General features: G+C 41.0%; 1 protein-coding gene across 2 annotated transcripts in view; it reads left to right on the top strand.

Annotated features, from left to right (window-relative positions):
* The window catches only part of CIT (citron rho-interacting serine/threonine kinase), a 90,819-nt gene that overhangs the window by 61,698 nt on the left and 16,175 nt on the right, over positions 1–12,946 (top strand). Inside the window, exons 25-36 of one of the 2 annotated variants that reach the window (XM_024197388.2) lie at positions 4,582–4,779; positions 5,235–5,428; positions 5,950–6,085; positions 6,523–6,627; positions 7,473–7,613; positions 7,846–7,953; positions 8,790–8,907; positions 9,152–9,316; positions 11,176–11,313; positions 11,929–12,109; positions 12,328–12,419; positions 12,749–12,853. In XM_024197388.2, the coding sequence (XP_024053156.1) occupies positions 4,582–4,779; positions 5,235–5,428; positions 5,950–6,085; positions 6,523–6,627; positions 7,473–7,613; positions 7,846–7,953; positions 8,790–8,907; positions 9,152–9,316; positions 11,176–11,313; positions 11,929–12,109; positions 12,328–12,419; positions 12,749–12,853 (1,681 nt within the window). Of the gene's footprint in view, positions 1–4,581; positions 4,780–5,234; positions 5,429–5,949; positions 6,086–6,522; positions 6,628–7,472; positions 7,614–7,845; positions 7,954–8,744; positions 8,908–9,151; positions 9,317–11,175; positions 11,314–11,928; positions 12,110–12,327; positions 12,420–12,748; positions 12,854–12,946 lie in introns of both variants that reach the window. The other variant, XM_024197387.2, reaches the window with a different exon arrangement.

The raw sequence follows: 12,946 nt of genomic DNA, 5'->3' as shown, positions 1-12,946 counted from the left end.
ATGTTTGGAGGACTTTTTAGGGTCTCCGGGAGCTGCTGCCCTGAAGGAGAAGGCTCCTTCTTGGACAACATCTTTAGAGGATGAGGCTCATGGTTGGGGGGGTGCAGCCCAATTGCTGGGGATTGGATAAGCACAAGGAACACTCTATACAAGTAGTGCAAAGAGGGGAATTATCAAGTATGATCTCCCCCCTTCTTCCCTGTCCCCCACCCAAAAAAAGAGAAGAAGAAAAACAAACCAAAAAGTTGCTTAATATGGGGAGGAAAGAAACACAGGCACCGGCATGTCACACTGCCTGAGACCCATGGCATTATCCCAACCCCAAGATAAGCAGTAGGTGATTTTCCAGGAGGTGGGGAAAACAACCTCTGTTCCTAAAGTGTGCCTCAGTCATAGCAGAGGCGACTGGAGAAAGGGGAGGGAGGTGGGCAGCATCATCTTTTTCTGAGCCACTGAAACCACTTGTCAGGGCTGAGATCTATCACATTCTACTACTATATGCTATAGGACCCCTGGCATTTCTGTCTTCCCTACTGGGGTGGCCTTACGCGGTGTGGGAGGGGGGTGGCTCTCGGGTCCAAGGCTGTGTCTATTTGTGTGTATTGGGGGGTGATCCTGGTGCTTGTCTTGCCTCCCCATTAATCTAGGATTTGGGGGGATGCTTTGTTCTCCTTCCATGCATCCTTTCTTGCTAGCTACAAGGTGATTGTAAGGAGAAAGATGAGTAGAGCAGAACTTTAAGGGGAAAAGCCACACACATTAGTCTGGAAATTCCAAGTTAAGATTGCACTTAAGATCTTTACCACCCCCAAAGAGTAGCTGTACTGATGTGCTGCTGAGGTCACCCAAAAAATCTTAATTCTTTCTTTCTGCATCCAACCTCCTCCCTCCACACCTGTTTGGAGCTTCTGTGAAAGGCTGAGACATCTTGATGGAGGTTTGAAGAAGTTTGCAGTCTGCAGTGAAGACCATCCTAAATCTGCTTTCTTGGCATACTTTGCCTGTAGTGTTGAACTCTGGAGAATGTGTCTTGAGTTTTGTATGGCTGTGTCAGATATGTAAATCTAAACACCACTATCCTGAGCCCCAGACATCTAAGCTACCTAATTTTTGATCCATCCCTGGAGAAATGTATAGGCCCAGATATGGCAGCTATGAGTCTATGTGAAATATCACAGCATGGCAGCACGTTGCATTTGAAACTGTATGTTTTGGTGGGAATTGTCCTGAATGTGGTCACTTGCATAGAAGAGATGCCATTTTCTGGTTACTCTGTATGGTATTATAAAGGTAGGTGTAGTTCATTGTAGCAATGTAAAGACAACGAGGCATTCAGTTGAAATACTGCAGTAGTGTACAGCCAGTCTCAACAAGATTAACATGGTCCAGTTAAATCATGTCTTAATTTTCAGAATTACAGATGTGGTGATGATGTGCATTGTCTGAGGCTAGAATTGGTTCTGTGCTTTCAGATGTTCTGTGGATGGTGATAGTGGCACAGCTAAGTTTGATGGCTTGGAAGTGCATTTTCATGCTTTCTAGTATTACTTAATGAAATAGATAAATGTTAACTTTGAATTTTGAAGTTTTCTATTGCATTTGGGTTTTTAAAGGACACTACTATGTACTCTTAAGCGCGCTTCCCTTAATTGCTGTTTGCAAATTTAACTCCAGTGTAACATAGTTTTTTGCCTGGGAATTTCCTTAATTTTACAATCACTTCGAGAATTTTGTCAGTTACAAGACTTCAGTGGAAGTTGCAAGTTTTATGGACTCGGACCTCCCTTATCAGACTGTGCCTCCAGTGTCTCCACACATAGAATCATAGAATTGTACCGACTGGAAGGGACCTCGAGAGATCATCTAGTCCAGTCCCCTGCACTTACAGCAATACTAAGTATTATCTAGACCATTCCTGACAGGTGTTTGTCTAACCTGCTCTTAAAAATCTCCAATGATGTATGTCCACAACCTTCCTGAACAATGTATTCCAGTGCTTAACCGCCCTGACAGAAAGTTTTTCCTAATGTCCAACCTAAACTGCCCTTGCTGCATGATTGCCTTCTTCCTGGTTTCCAGGCTAGACAGCTCCCTCACAACTGGCTCCCACCTTCCTGTGTGGCTGTCTCTCATCTACTGTTCCAAATCTGGGCTCTGCTCCATGTGGGTGCTCTCATGCTGCTGCTCCCATTGTCACTTTCTTGGCTATATAGAATTTATAAACTCCATATTGGGGCCATAACGTACATGGAAGCTGATTTTAATAATTAAATCTGTCAGCAAATCTCCCCTTCCTCCATATCATCTGCGGAAAGAAAAACCCTAGTCCGAGAGATCATTCCTTGCAAACGTCAACCGATTAAAATAAATTTGAAATTTGTAGGCCAAGCCATTTTGGAGTTAGGATGAGCCAAAATAATGTTCAAGAAATGAGATCACATCATTTCTTCCATTTTTGAACCCTTCATCTCTCAAGTACTTCATCTGATTTGCCTCAAACTTTCTAGAAATGTTCTGCTTTGGAATAAGATCACCAAGTTCAGGCAGATTGGTTTAGTTTTGGTGAGGTTGAGGGAAGTGAGTCAAAATTACGCTTAAGGCTAGATTTCACCCTGAAGGGATGATGCTATCATCTTGAAATTTAGTCAGTTTGAACTAAAATGAATTAAGTTGTTTCAAGTGCTACTCCAACCACTGAGTCGTCCTGCCAATTTTTGCAGTTTTACACTCGCTCTTTCCTGTATTTTTAAAAACTATAAGTGAAACTAATTGTATAAGGGAGGTGATGAAACTGATAAGACTGGTGGTGCTGTCAAATGTATAAAGAAAAAACAAACTGGAAATAGAAGAAAAATGTCTCTGGTCTGAAACGTAACAGAAATCTGTTACATTTTCAGACAGAAGTGTTGTTTTTGTTTTTTATTTTTTTATTTCTTAGTTGGTGTCCCTTTTAACAATGTAGAGACTGACATGTCCTCATGGTGCAATCATGGTACCTAAATAACTTATATGATGTATAAGTGATACCAGGACAAAATATTTAATTTCAATAGAGCATTAGGAGTGTTAAAGTAACAGCCACACTATTGAAAATATAAATCAGTGATGTTGCATTTTAGGGTATGAATCACCTTATGAGTTGGCCCTAAACAAATGGTTGACAAAACCCCCCTTCACCCTGTAGGGAGTAGTTTAAGTCTGTCTTTTTTGCCAACAGTTTAAAAGGCAAGTACTGTTGGTTTAGATCTAGGAGAGGCATGGTGAAAGCCTGCCATGGGTATGCTTTAGAGAGCCTGTAGTCAAAAAGAAATGGTTGCATTCCCCTCAGAAATGCCGAAAGGAGCTGTACTCTCTACTACAGATACTGAGGTTCTTGACTGTTGCATGGGAAACCAGAACATTTAAGTCTAAACATGTAACCAGATAATGTTCTGGGATCTTAAGTTTTGCTTTTAATAAGGCGTTTTATTACCTTGACATACACTAGCATTTGTACATATGTGCTGAAACGCCTCTTGAACCTATTTGGGGCATTTTAACACAAACTGTGCTAAATGATGTTCTGTGGTTCTTTTTGTTAAGCTGTTTTCAGATTAGATGTATGAGAGATTTCCCTTCCTCCATCCCCCCAATTGCATTGGTCTTATAGTACAGGTAGTTGCAGAATTTTTTCTACTGATCGCCCTTTGAGCTTTTCATACGGGTTTCCACTCACAGAAACTGGAGGGTTGTATGAAAATACTCCATTTTTATTATTAATTTTTTAAAACTTTGGGATAGTTTTAAAAACCAAACTTTGCATAATGAGATGTCAATCTAGTTTAATAAATGGGCAGTCCTGGTTCATAAAGGCAAGGCGTTGTCAACCTGGTTGAATCCTTGTTTTTCATTGATGGCAGTACTGAATTTTCTACTATAATCTGTGGTGCTGCCAAGCTTTTTCTGTCGTCATATTCGTCATGTTGCCATCCATAACTCTCTTGTCTTGATACTATCTGTTCCTTCATAAATTATAACTTTTCATGGCTACGTATGATTTTAGTTAAGTAAATTAAGCAATTTCTAGGCAGCAGCTTTCCAAATAGTATCACCTATAGCACCTCTCATTTAATGATCTTAAAGATTACGTTTTACAAAACCTCTGTGAGAAGTATTATCCTCATTTCAGAGATAAGGAAACTGAGGTATCGAGGCGAAGTGCCTTGTATAAGGCACACTGCAAGTCAGCGGAAGACCTGGGAAGAGAACCCAGTTCTCCTGGCTCTCAAGCTGATGTTCTAACCTTTAGGATGTGCCACCAAATTAATCATAAATTGTATTGCAAAATATTTATACCTTTTTAGGCTAAATCAGAATTAAAGTATCTCAAGTTGCTTTCCTTAAGAAGCAAGAAAGACTGCCCATGCTAAGCTCATGCCCATTCATAAGATCTGCAATTACAATTGTGCTCGTGTTTGAATTGGACAAAAATGCTACAATCTGTCTATTTGCTCGGCAAGGTGTGGCTGTAGGAGTGGAGAACGTCCTTTCACAGAACTCTACTCACTGACCTGTAACCCAAACTTCTTTTGCTCTTTTTAGGTGATTACAGACTTGGAAGAACAGCTGAACCAGCTGAGTGAGGACAATGCAGAACTGAACAATCAGAATTTCTTCCTGTCAAAGCAGCTTGATGAGGCCTCTGGGGCCAGTGATGAGATAGTACAGCTGCGAAGTGAGGTTGACCACCTCCGTCGAGAGATCACTGAGAGAGAGATGCAGCTCACCAGTCAGAAACAAGTGAGAGTTTAGAAATTCTGTTTAAAATCTCTTCATGACACTTATCTTCTTGCAAGACTCTGACTAGCTAAAAATTCTTTCTAATTTGGAGAAATAATGGAGGGTGTTTATAACTTTTATAGCAACTTGACCCTACAATGACCGCTCTGGGAGGGAGTGTAAGAATGCACTGAGATCTTTAGTATGTCCCTTTGTGGCTCACTGCAACATTGGCAAAGAATGGTGCTTCCTAGTTGTTCATTTTTGCTTGTGGCTAAATCCATCATGAGGTATTGCTGAGATTAAAGGCAACTACGGTTAAATGCATAAAGATACAGGCCTTGAAATAAATGAGATGTGACTTACCAGTTGATGCTGTGGATTTGCATGTAATGTAATTGAAATGGTGAAGCTGTATCTTAAAAAGTGCATGTTTGATGTGGGAAGTGAGAATTAATGGGAGGATTTATTTTTAGACAATGGAGGCCTTGAAGACAACATGCACAATGCTGGAAGAGCAGGTGATGGACTTGGAGGCCCTGAATGATGAACTGCTAGAGAAGGAACGTCAGTGGGAAGCATGGAGAAGCGTTCTAGGGGATGAGAAGTCCCAGTTTGAATGTAGAGTGCGAGAATTACAGAGAATGTTGGACACAGAGAAACAGAGCCGGTATGGCTTTTCTCTTCATTAATCTTTGTGTAAAAGTGCTCTGTGGAATATAGTTCAATATATACATATAGAATGTGAGACATGAATTTGCACCCAATATTCATTGATAGGAGGTAAATCTGGAAGATGGATATTTAAACTGATACATGTGACTCTCCAACGATATGTGTTCCCCTTCATTCCTGTGCAAGGGCACTGAATTCAGAAAATAGTTTTTCTAACTGTAACTTGCAAGCTATCTTTCAAACTAAACCTGGACTTGTACCATGATATGGTAAACTCATCTTTGATTCTCATTCCTTGTTCTGGTGACTTTGAATTCCCAAGCAGTAGTTCCAGCAGGGGCTGAGAACAGGATGGTGTAATGTGGAAGCATCACAATAAGATGACTGGCTACATAAACCAACATTTTGAGTTTGAGGCAAGCCTCTGAAAGTGGCTATTGATGTCCTGGCATCCTAGGAAGAGGTCAGTCCCAGAGAGGAAATCATCAGGTAACATTTTTTCCATTTTTAATACAGAGTGCGAGCAGATCAGCGTATTACTGAATCCCGCCAGGTGGTAGAACTAGCTGTCAAAGAACACAAAGCGGAGATTCTTGCTCTCCAGCAAGCACTGAAAGAGCAAAAACTCAAAGCTGAGAGTCTTTCTGACAAGGTCAGTATCTTTTTACCTTAATCTTCTGTATATTCACTAAAGAAAAATGTGTCAACTCAGGTGTTCGTGATAAAAATGTAGTTTTGAGCTGAACAGTCTTTCAGTTGGAGGAGTAAATTTTACAAAAAGACTGAAGCCTCTCTTGTTGAGGACGCAATTCTGAAGGCCAAGAGCCTAGCTTTCCCATCAGTTAAATTTAACCCAAAGGGCTGATCCTGACATCATGGGTGTTAATGAAATCTCTAACTGATGTGACATCCACATTTGCGCAGCAACAGCCAAAACCCTTTTAAAAAAAAAAAAAAAGCAATAGGTAATATTTTTTCATTCTAGCCTTTTATGTTTGACTGGTGAATTTGGATTTTAAGATCTTTGCGTCTTATGATATTTGTTCGCATCTATGACTATGTATATATATGTCTGTCCCAACTGCCTAGCTCAATGATTTGGAGAAGAAGCATGCAATGCTGGAGATGAATGCACGCAGTTTACAACAGAAGCTTGAGACAGAACGTGAGCTCAAACAGAGGCTTCTGGAAGAGGTAAGGGCTACCCTGTGAGGGAATTTCATGTTATAAAAATTTATATGGAAAGATCCACAATGTGAACCCACAAAAATAGTTGTACTAGGTTTCAATGAAGCTAGAAAATTCAGAATTAATGCCAAAGATCCAGGTTGCTACTCTATCCTTCCTTAATGTTGCTGTGGAGAATAGAAAGTAAATCAAAATGGTATGTTAGTTTTCACTTTGGAGAAGGGTGGTTATCCCAGAGATGATGTCTCATCACCTATCGCAATTAAAGTGGTTTTGGTTTTGCCTCATCATAGCCTTGGAGTTTTGGTGGCTCTGTATGCTTTGGTTGGTTGTACGGAAAGATAGCTTCTTCTGCCACAGGTCGGGAGAGGAGACCTGAGCACTTGTAATAAATTTAATCTCACAGATCAACCAAATATGCAGATGCTTGACCTTGTTTCTAAGAAAGGGCTTTCTTAGAGAGAAATGTTGAGGTAGCTTTTGGTGTCTGTGTGAAAGGCTTGGAAAACTGGCATCCAGAAATTCTTGATGTTGCTGTCTCCCTCACTAGTTTAGCTAGCAGATATAGAATTTCCAAAAACCAAAGCAAATTACTTCACTGCTTTATTTATTTGTGTGGGTGTGTGTGTAAAAATATATTAAAAAGGCAGCATTGCTATGAACTCATGCAAATCACTGGTATTAAAAATAATAATATGGCACTTTGGGAAGAAGGAAAGATTCTGGGATTTTATAAATAGGGTAAATTAATATTTGAGCTATAAAATAATTAGATGCTTAATTTTAAGTTCTAGGAAGATGCGTGTGCTGCAAGAAACATTAACATTTGGCCCTTGTTTTCCCACTAATAGCAGGCAAAGCTGCAGCAGCAAATGGATCTGCAAAAAAACCACATCTTCCGCCTGACTCAAGGCCTGCAAGAAGCTCTGGATCGAGCAGATCTTTTGAAGACTGAAAGGAGTGACCTAGAGTACCAACTGGAAAACATTCAGGTGAGGGTCAGTAAGAGGAAAGCAAAAGGGATACTGTAAGAAATATCAAATATGAGGTTTTCAGTACATGGCCTGTCATTGTTATGTGCCATTTCCTACTACTGAATGAAGTCAGCTCTGCTTGAGTGTTTGACTTCCTGCTTGGTCTTCCATACTATCTCATCTCTGATTGTTATGCTGCTGTTTTTCTATTGCTGAGGTTTAATTTTCTTTTTTCGTGTGTGGTTCCCAGGTTCTCTATTCCCATGAAAAGGTGAAAATGGAGGGCACTATTTCTCAGCAAACCAAACTCATTGACTTCCTGCAAGCAAAGATGGACCAGCCAGCCAAAAAGAAAAAGGTGGGTTAAAGGTTTGGGAGGCAGAATTCAGGAAACTAGCCATGGAGTCAATGACTGAAATCTTCATGATTTAGTTATTTACTGTGTGTTCGAAATATTTTTTATTTTTATCCTTACTGCATAACACAAACACATTCCAGTTTAAGGAACATTATAAATGACTGAAAAAAGCTTTATCAGGCAACATGTCCGCCTTGTGGCCTGTTAGTATTTCTGTTTCCACAATGAGTCAAGTTGCAGCCCACTAAAAACACCTCTGCAGCAACTGGGGAAATATGAACCTTCCCCATTTTTTTTTTAACGAAAATGTACGAACAAGTTTTAAAAATGGTAAGTATATGTGAATGTATTAGAATCAGGAAGGGTTGATCTTTTAGTTAAATCATAGGGTAGGTAGTCAGGAGTCCTATTCCTAGCTTTGCCACAGACCTCAGTGTGACCCTGAATTAAGCAATTTAATCTATACCAGCTTGTGAAATGGATATAATGTTAATCTATGTCAGGGGCGTTGAAGCTCAATTCACTAGTGTTAACGCTCATCGAGATCCTCTGTTAGGTGCTATAGGAAATGCAAGGTAATGGTGGTATTATACAGGCAATGTACATTGCTTATTTAAATTAAAATAAACAAAGTTCTCAACATTTTTCTCCAACTCCAATTAAAAGCCTATCCTTTTGTACATCATAATTACCACTAGGCCCTCTGGCCTGCAGTTAGTTAGTTTCCCTTTGCCTAGTTTAAATCATCTCTTACTAGGAGTTAGGAGTTGTCTGTGTGTTTCTGTTGCTAGGGCCTGTTTAGTCGGCGGAAAGAGGACCCTTCTTTACCCACACAGGTTCCCCTGCAATACAATGAGCTGAAAGTGGCACTGGAGAAGGAGAAGGCCCGTTCTGCTGAGCTGGAGGAGGCTCTACAGAAAACACGCATTGAACTCAGATCTGCTCGAGAAGAAGGTAGGGGGGGTAACAGAAAAGTTGAATCTGGAGAAGAGAGACATTTTGGCCCCAAAACTTGCCTTAAATTGTGCGTCTCTATAACAGTAAAATTACTGTCTAATTCCTACTTTGTCTGCTGCTTTGAAGATGCATTAGGGCTACATGTTTTCTGCACATTGTAACCCTTGAATGGTTACATAGAACCATGGCTGGAAACTAGCCTCATACTGGATGAGTTAACAAGTTGTATTTGTCTCTGTAGCTGCCCATCGGAAAATAACAGACCACCCTCATCCATCCACTCCTGCCACAGCCAGACAGCAGATCATCATGTCTGCCATAGTCCGCTCCCCAGAGCATCAGCCAACTCCCATCAGCCTGCTTGCTCCACCCTCAAGTCGCAGAAAGGAGTCCTCCACACCAGAGGGTAAGTCTCAAGGAGAATATGAAATGCCTGTTCCTGTTCAGAATATCCACCCCCCTTTTCAAAACCATCTTTTCTCTTTTCATGCAGGTGTGTATAATGACATGTGCACAAGTATTGGTGAGCTCTAGGTAGCAGACTTGGAAAGTAACGTGAGGGGAATTGGAGCCTAGTTTGTATGAGGGAAGGGGTTGTGTTACCTATTTGTGAGGGATGAATTTTTGTAAAAACTCCTGTCATAATAGAAGTCTTGGATCATCCCTTCTTGCTCTTGTTCTGCAGTCTAAATCTCTGCTTGAATGAAATTTCAACACTGCTTATTTTATAAAACTTCAGTTAAAGGCTTTCTGTCTATTTGAGTTTTTTTTAATTGATTGATTAAAAGAAATCTAGTTTTTGATAGAGAATCCTTTAAATAGTGTGTCTGGAATTAAACTTTTTTCTAATGTTTTTTTCTGCTCCCTTGTTGATGTTTAGTAGGTGTTTTTCAGCAAGGAATAAATTCTCTGGGAGATAGTGAAGCTGGCTAGATTCAAAGAGCTGTGAAATGCATGAAGTAAACATACTGGGGGAAAAAAAGGTTTTTTTGCTAACCTCTGTGTGTCTTAAGTCTCAGTAAAGACTGACAATGAAAAGTGCAAACAAAATCCATTCCAATCTTACTGTTGTTCCATATTGTGCCGCTTCAAAGTCACAATGGTCTTTGTAAAACAGGGACTCGTACAGAGGCTATGCTGCCCTGCATCGGCACAAAACAGGGCTGTTGTAGGCTTTGATCTTCAGACTACACTTTACTTTCTCAACTACAATTCTGCATTGATCAAAAGGGTGTATGGATGTTTCCTCCCTGGTTGGCATATCTTTACTTGTCTAAGCGGCAACTTCATTCAGCTGAGCAGAGAATTCTCTATAAAGGGAAAGGAATGGTAATAGGCATGAGGAGACGCATGAAGTGTGCATGGAAAGGGTAGGTACTGGGTGAGAGGAGAAGTTGGATCCTTATGAGTAAGGAATGAAGGAAGAGATGCATGCTGTCGAAAATATGGGGCGAGACTCATCAGCAAGAAGGATGCAACTGAAAATTAAGGGGCTATGCTCGCATGTATATGAGAGAATTGGTATTAGGTGTCTGGATGGTCCCTGGGTGGGTCATAACAATGGGGATTGAACCCCAGACCTCTGAATCTAAAACCATAAGCCTCTACTGCCTGAGCTGAAAGACCCAGGTCTGTTAGCCCAATGGTTGTCATACACTCAGAAACTCATATGTCAATGGAGGTGGAAAGAGAGCCATGCTTTGTAAGCATGGATTACATAGACTTAAGGAGAGATGTCCTCAATCATGGGTAAGGGATGGGTATGGGTAGCGTGGGAAGACATATGCAGCAGGGAAAAGACTTGATATGAGGGATAAGATTTGTTCACTGCCAATCAAATGTATTGGCAGGTGCTGAGATGTGCTCATTGGTCAGCACTGAAAGTTGGGGTATGAAGTTGGTATGGGGAACGCATGCTCAGTATCTAGCATAGATAAAGTGAGAAAAGCTGTGGTGAAAGGCTTGTTTGTTGGCAGCACAGTCCTTTGTGACCATCTAGTCTGACCTCCTCTATAACATAGGCCATAGAACTTTCCCAAAATAATTCCTATATCTCTTAAAAAAAGATCCGATCTTGACTTAAAAACTGTCAGTGATGCAGAATCCACCATGACCTTGGTAAGTTGTTCCAATGGTTCATTACCCTCATTGTTAAAAATGTACACTCTATTTCCACCAATTTCCAAAATTGTTTAGTTTCAACCTCCAGCCATTGGATCATGTTATACCTTTTGTCTATCCCTGTGACATTTTTCCCCCTTCCAGAGTTCAGTCGGCGTATGAAAGAGCGAATGCATCACAATATCCCTCACCGTTTCAATGTGGGGCTAAATATGAGGGCAACAAAATGTGCAGTGTGTCTGGATACTGTGCACTTTGGACGTCAAGCATCTAAATGTCTTGGTAAGAGCAGGGTGTGTGAGTGAATGGAGGGCAATTGAATGCTAGAATGGAGGGTTAACACTTCAAGTCATTCAGAATAGAGTCTCATGTCCTTGTTCAGTGAAGACGGTGAGCTTCTCCACCAACAGCCTTAATTACATTTTTTAGGTGTCCTTGGAAAGAGACTGTTCTCTTTATTTGGGAAAGCAGGTGACTGATTCCCTCTCCTAGCTACCATATGGTTATTTTGCCCATATTGCCTTGCTAAAAACAGCCGGGAACTGGGACAGTGTGTGACTACCAGGAACTCCTCACCAGGGAAAGTATGTTGTTTTCTGGACCAGCACTGCCTGTGAGAACTGGAGAAATCACTCCAACTTCTTTCTCGCTCCATGGGAGTATTTGGTAACATATTCTGCGCCATCAGAGACTTCACCATCCAGTTCTTTCTCCCCGCAAACAAAGATTGACAGTGTCCAATTATGAAGACCTGTAGAGTAACTGGAGGGTATACTCCATATTTGAAAACATCAGATGGCTAGATTGAACAGGGGGAGGTGGGGGTGTCTCTGGGTGGCTGAATGGACTGGGCCATGTTTTCTGGTGTATGTCCTTTATAAAGTTTTACTCTCCCAGAATGCCAAGTGATGTGTCACCCAAAGTGCTCAACATGCTTGCCAGCTACGTGTGGACTGCCTGCGGAATATGCCACACACTTTTCTGAAGCCTTCTGTCGGGACAAATTGAACTCTCCAGGACTGCAGCTGAAGGAGCCAAGCAGCAGTTTACGTCTGGAAGGATGGATGAAGGTGCCAAGGTATAAACATGAGTCTTTGTGCCAGAGCAGGTGGTGGCACATATGGAGCTGTGCTGTAATTATCCCAGATTGTGAGGCAATTTCGCTGAATTCTCTCAATATTTGCAGTTGCAGTCTTGTGTTACATATGAAATTTATCCCCCAGGGATTTGCTTGCCACTCCAGTTCAGAAACTTGGTGGAAATTCTGATGTTCTTTTGTGCTTGCTGTGTTTTCAGGAATAATAAGCGTGGACAGCAGGGCTGGGACAGGAAATTCATTGTCCTGGAAGGAACTAAAGTGCTAATTTATGATGCTGAAGCAAGAGAAGGTAACTTCACACCTTCAACAAACAAGATTTGCCTTTTCTGTTTTCTGACATTATTCATTGTATTGAAGGGTCTAATGAATATGTTAACATTAGCTATTGCTAATTTGAACTGACGTGTCTAATAAGGCAGAATTGTTTTTTTCCTCCCTTTAGGATTTTATTAACCTTACATGCTTTAAATATTGGAAGTAACCTTGTGCTCCAGCTATGAAAAACCCAATGTGCTACCCACTTCCTTCCTCCAGTTCTTCATTATTTTCTCACTACTTTCTTGTTTCTTTGGGTCTTGTTCTCATTCATCTTCATGTCCCTTCCCCTTCTCCTGAAAGCTGGACAGCGGCCTGTGGAGGAGTTTGAGCTGTGCCTTCCTGATGGAGATGTAACTGTTCATGGGGCTGTAGGAGCTACTGAACTTGCAAATACAGCAAAGACAGGTGAGAATCAGTGCAGCTGAGGTCGAATGGATTTCAACTGATCCATGAATATGGCTTGGCATCCACCGGCAGTTAACTATGGTAGAACAGATC

This window comes from Terrapene carolina, unplaced genomic scaffold (assembly GCF_002925995.2).
Source record: "Terrapene carolina triunguis isolate 2854851 unplaced genomic scaffold, T_m_triunguis-2.0 Scaffold951, whole genome shotgun sequence".
NCBI classification, from domain to species: Eukaryota; Metazoa; Chordata; order Testudines; family Emydidae; genus Terrapene; species Terrapene triunguis.
Note: the sequence above shows the minus strand (reverse complement) of the source record. Positions and strands in the feature narration are given on the sequence as shown.